Genomic DNA, 6,001 nt, shown 5'->3' with positions numbered 1-6,001 from the left:
GCTGAGAGCCTCTAATTAACTGAATCAGGTCCTCAGCTAAACTTAAAATCTGAGAACTAGAGGAGGGTCCCTGAGGAACAGCTTTAGGAGGCTGAGACTTGGCATGCTTGGCAGCTTTAGCTCGTGTGAAGGCCTTAATAGACAGAGACACAGGAGGCCTGGCAGCCCCACGTGCTGGGGGAGTTTTATCCACAAACATGGTGTCTGAAGTCACCTGGGCTTCGGTTTCGGAGGGGAATTCTGTGGCCGACGCCGAGCTGGCCTCCGGTACCGAAGTTACCGGTGGAGCGATGTCGTCGGTTTGGAGCGGTTGTGAAACCGCTTCAGCAGGGACCGGGACACTCGTGGTAGGCCTGGGCGTGGAGTCGGCCGAGACCGCAGACCACGTGTGTCGGTCTTTATCCTTTCGTTTCTTAGGTAAATGTGCTGTCGGTTGCTCCGACGGCATGATATAACTAAAATCTCCCCCAAAATAATCCTCTGCAAACTCTGCCCGACGCTTGAGAGTGCGTCTGTTAAAAGAAGCACAAGCAGTACAGGCCGAGACGTCGTGGGCTGGGCCTAGGCAGGGTATGCAGTAGGAGTGGAAATCCCTTTGAGGTATTTGTTTTCCACAAGTCAAGCAATTATTAACTTTAACAGATTGAACTGACATCGGTCTGAGGCAAGAAAAGGTCCCCAACGGGGTACTTAGCTTTTGAAGACTTCGGTATCTGAAATCACAGGAGCTGGCCGACCGGCACTTGCGAACTGCTTCTGCTTCGGGCACCGCACGGCAAGAAAGACTGAAGAAGATGGTGTCGGCCAATGCCTTCATACCCCTGGCGCACTGACATCAGGGAAGGGGCGACATCAGCCGACGCCGGACCTAGACTTTGGAATTCGGCCGACCGAGGGATCGCCTGTGGCAGGACAACCCATATGTCAGGACTGCAGTTGCATCCTTGAAGGACATCACTTATCGCATTCAGGACATTTATATGGTCTCTCCCTCGTGTGAGTCCTTGTGTGTTCTTTTAGTTGACTGCATTGCTTGAAACACTTGCTGCATTCAGGACATTTATATGGTGTCTCCAACTTGTGAATCTTTTCATGTATAACTAGACTCCTCCTTTGTCTGAAACACTTATTGCATTCAGGGCATTTATACGGTTTCTCTTCTTTGTGAACTAACAGATGAAGTCTAAGGTTACCACTTGTTGTGAAACCCTTGCTGCATTCAGAACATTTATATGGTCTCTCCCCCATGTGAATCCTTTCGTGGATTACTAGAACTTTTCTTTCTCTGAAACACTTGCTGCATTCAGGACATTTATATGGTCTCACTCCTGTGTGAATCCGTTCATGTATTACTAGATCCCCCCTTTGTGAAAAACCCTTACTGCATTCAGCACATTTATATGGTTTCTCTGCCATGTGAGTCCTTTCATGTATTACTAGATGCATCCTTTTTCTGAAACACTTACTGCATTCAGGACATTTATACGGTTTCTCTTCTTTGTGAACTAACAGATGAAGTCTAAGGCTACCAGTTGTTGTGAAACCCTTGCTGCATTCAGAACATTTATATAATCTCTCCCCCGTGTGAATCCTTTCATGGATTACTAGATCTCTTCTTTCTCTGAAACACTTGCTGCATTCAGGACATTTATATGGTCTCACTCCTGTGTGAATCCTTTCATGTACTACTAGATAGGCCCTTTGTTCGAAACACTTATTGCATTCAGGACATCTATATGGTCTCTCTCTCTCTGCCATGTGAGTCTTTTTGTGTCGTACTAGAGCACTCCTTTGTCCGAAACACTTATTGCATTCAGGACATTTATATGGCCTCACCCCAGTGTGAATCCTTTCATGTATTGCTAGATAGGCCTTTTGTCCGAAACACTTATTGCATTCAGGACATTTATATGGTCTCACCCCAGTGTGAATCCTTTCATGTATTACTAGATAGGCCTTTTGTCCGAAACACTTATTGCATTCAGGACATTTATATGGTCTCTCCCCAGTGTGAATCCTTTCATGTATTACTAGCTGGTTCTTCTGCTTGAAACACTTATTACATTCAGGACATTTATATTGTTTCTTTTGTTTGTTAGCTCTCTGGCGTACTAATGGACATTGCTGTACTATAGCACTTTGGTCACATACAGAGTTCATGTTGCAAGAGTCTCCTGGATGAAGCTGTGCTACAGGTATAACAGGATGCTTGTCGGTGACCTTCAGCATTTGACTAGAGTGCTGCAGGTTATTTGTAGCATAATGTAATACAGATACTCCAAGTGATGGCTGCTGACTCCGGGAAATGCTCCAGTCTCTGGTCCCATTGCCTACAAACAGATTAATTATTAGTTCTGTATCACAATGATGAAATACGTGGGTTTCATTTTACTCACAACAGCACACATGCAGCTTTATCCATTTTAAATATTATGGATTTATTTTCCATTTTTAAATTTAACATTTTCTGCTATTAACATGATAAAAAGAGCAAAACCATTTCAGGCTCTTCATTTATGAGAAGTTAGTCCTCTACAAACAGCTTTAAGAAATACAAACACAGTACAGAACTAACTAAATAATTCACAAAAATCAACAGTTTTGAATATAAAATATACCATCAATTAATCATAACTACAGGCATACCTCTCCACTTTTCCTTACCAATATTTGCTAAAGTTATACTGTAGCTGTACTGTAACTTTGATTCCCATAACATTGTTTCATCTTTTCATGCAAATATATTTGTAGTATGACATTTAAATGCATCTTTCTGCACTTCCCTGGGTGGTTAAAATTAGTCCTTTTGGATTAGCACTGGTTACCAAATTTCAATAAATAAAAACATTATCAAGACATCAAAATGTGTGCACATGATCAAATAAGAACAGAAGTGCAGAGCACATTGAAATTGAGTACAACAAGGTAATAACTGGATATGATGAAGTGCAACAACATCTGAAATGTATGCAGATTACAGAGTATCACTTACTAATATAAGTTTATACTGCGACATTACTTTCAGCAACACACAAAATGAGTAACATACCTCATGAAGTTTGACACTCCAGAGGCATATCCAGAGAAAGTACCATTGTATAACTACCATAACATCACAGTGGATATTTGTGTGTAGTCACTGTTGTAGTCATGGCAACAAGGGACTCTGTCCCAGGCCAAGGTCCAATATGCAGACAGAATTTTAGAGATGAGCACCTTCCACCTTGGCCAGGCTGATGTCACCTTATGTACCAAGCGTACATCTGCACATACATGGCATAAAGGTGACATTTGTTCATAACATCTTTGGATCTTTCATGCCTCTTCATAGGTCACTGTCTGTCATGATATACAAAGCTGCAGAGGCAGAGAAATTTCCCAGAGTTCTACACTTCTTAAGGAGAACAACCAGGAAGAAAGCAGAAGAAAAAATGAAATGAAGGATCAGGTTTAGGATGAAAGGATGCAGGCACTCATTCCATCCCTAGGTTTCTACGAAGACAGAGGGGACCAGGACGGCAGCAGTAACCACTCACAAACATCTCCAGTTATGGTCAGTTTGTTACACAGCTGTACCATGTTCTTCATGTGGATCAATGCAACAGTAACCACTCACAAACATCTCCAGTTATGGTCAGTTTGTTACACAGCTGTACCATGTTCTTCATGTGGATCACTGCAACAGTAACCACTCACAAACATCTCCAGTTATGGTCAGTTTGTTACACAGCTGTACCATGTTCTTCATGTGGATCACTGCAGCAGTAACCACTCACAAACATGGTCAGTTATGGTCAGTTTGTTACACAGCTGTACCATGTTCTTCATGTGGATCACTGTAACAATAACCACTCACAAACCTCTCCAGTTATGGTCAGTTTGTTACACAGCTGTACCATGTTCTTCATGTGGATCACTGTAACAGTAACCACTCACAAACATCTCCAGTTATGGTCAGTTTGTTACACAGCTGTACCATGTTCTTCATGTGGATCACTGCAGCAGTAACCAGTCACAAACATCTCCAGTTATGGTCAGTTTGTTACACAGCTGTACCATGTTCTTCATGTGGATCACTGTAACAGTAACCACTCACAAACATCTCCAGTTATGGTCAGTTTGTTACACAGCTGTACCATGTTCTTCATGTGGATCACTGCAGCAGTAACCACTCACAAACATCTCCAGTTATGGTCAGTTTGTTACACAGCTGAACCATGTTCTTCATGTCGATCACTGCAGCAGTAACCACTCACAAACATTTCCAGTTATGGTCAGTTTGTTACACAGCTATACCATGTTCTTCATGTGGATCACTGCAGCAGTAACCACTCACAAACATCTCCAGTTATGGTCAGTTTGTTACACAGCTGTACCATGTTCTTCATGTGGATCACTGCAGCAGTGACCACTCACAAACATCTCCAGTTATGGTCAGTTTGTTCCACAGCTGTACCATGTTCTTCATGTGGATCACTGTAACAGTAACCACTCACAAACATCTCCAGTTATGGTCAGTTTGTTACACAGCTGTACCATGTTCTTCATGTGGATCACTGTAACAGTAACCACTCACAAACATGGTCAGTTATGGTCAGTTTGTTACACAGCTGTACCATGTTCTTCATGTGGATCACTGTAACAGTAACCACTCACAAACATCTCCAGTTATGGTCAGTTTGTTACACAGCTGTACCATGTTCTTCATGTGGATCACTGTAACAGTAACCACTCACAAAAATCTCCAGTTATGGTCAGTTTGTTACACAGCTGTACCATGTTCTTCATGTGGATCACTGCAGCAGTAACCACTCACAAACATCTCCAGTTATGGTCAGTTTGTTACACAGCTGTACCATGTTCTTCATGTGGATCACTGCAGCAGTAACCACTCACAAACATCTCCAGTTATGGTCAGTTTGTTACACAGCTGTACCAAGTTCTTCATGTGGATCACTGTAGCAGTAACCACTCACAAACATCTCCAGTTATGGTCAGTTTGTTACACAGCTGTACCATGATGTTCATGTGGATCACTGCAACAGTAACCACTCACAAACATCTCCAGTTATGGTCAGTTTGTTACACAATTGTACCATGTTCTTCATGTGGATCACTGTAGCAGTAACCAGTCTCAAACATCTCCAGTTATGGTCAGTTTGTTACACAGCTGTACCATGTTCTTCATGTGGATCACTGCAGCAGTAACCACTCACAAACATCTCCAGTTATGGTCAGTTTGTTACACAGCTGTACCATGTTCTTCATGTGGATCACTGTAACAGTAACCACTCACAAAATCTCCAGTTATGGTCAGTTTGTTACACAGCTGTACCATGTTCTTCATGTGGATCACTGCAGCAGTAACCAGTCACAAACATCTCCAGTTATGGTCAGTTTGTTACACAGCTGTACCATGTTCTTCATGTGGATCACTGTAACAGTAACCACTCACAAACATCTCCAGTTATGGTCAGTTTGTTACACAGCTGTACCATGTTCTTCATGTGGATCACTGCAGCAGTAACCACTCACAAACATCTCCAGTTATGGTCAGTTTGTTACACAGCTGAACCATGTTCTTCATGTGGATCACTGCAGCAGTAACCACTCACAAACATTTCCAGTTATGGTCAGTTTGTTACACAGCTATACCATGTTCTTCATGTGGATCACTGCAGCAGTAACCACTCACAAACATCTCCAGTTATGGTCAGTTTGTTACACAGCTGTACCATGTTCTTCATGTGGATCACTGTAACAGTAACCACTCACAAACATCTCCAGTTATGGTCAGTTTGTTACACAGCTGTACCATGTTCTTCATGTGGATCACTGCAACAGTAACCACTCACAAACATCTCCAGCTATGGTCAGTTTGTTACACAGCTGTACCATGCTCTTCATGTGGATCACTGTAACAGTAACCACTCACAAACATCTCCAGTTATGGTCAGTTTGTTCCACAACTGTACCATGTTCTTCAAGTGGATCACTGCAG

The 6,001-nt window shown here is 42.5% G+C and overlaps 1 protein-coding gene across 1 annotated transcript in view; it reads right to left on the bottom strand.

Moving 5' to 3' along the window:
* The window catches only part of LOC122814427 (zinc finger protein 493-like), a 49,063-nt gene extending 46,465 nt beyond the window's left edge, over positions 1-2,598 (bottom strand). The window contains exon 1 of the mRNA XM_044087008.1: positions 958-2,598. Within this exon, the coding sequence (XP_043942943.1) occupies positions 958-2,229 (1,272 nt within the window). The 5' untranslated portion in view covers positions 2,230-2,598. The remainder of the gene's footprint in view (positions 1-957) is intronic.
* Between the last annotated feature and the right edge of the window lie 3,403 nt (positions 2,599-6,001).

Source organism: Protopterus annectens, chromosome 10.part0 (assembly GCF_019279795.1).
Source record: "Protopterus annectens isolate FY-2018-M chromosome 10.part0, PAN1.0, whole genome shotgun sequence".
NCBI lineage: Eukaryota > Metazoa > Chordata > Ceratodontiformes > Protopteridae > Protopterus > Protopterus annectens.
This window is presented reverse-complemented; position numbering and strand designations above follow the sequence as displayed.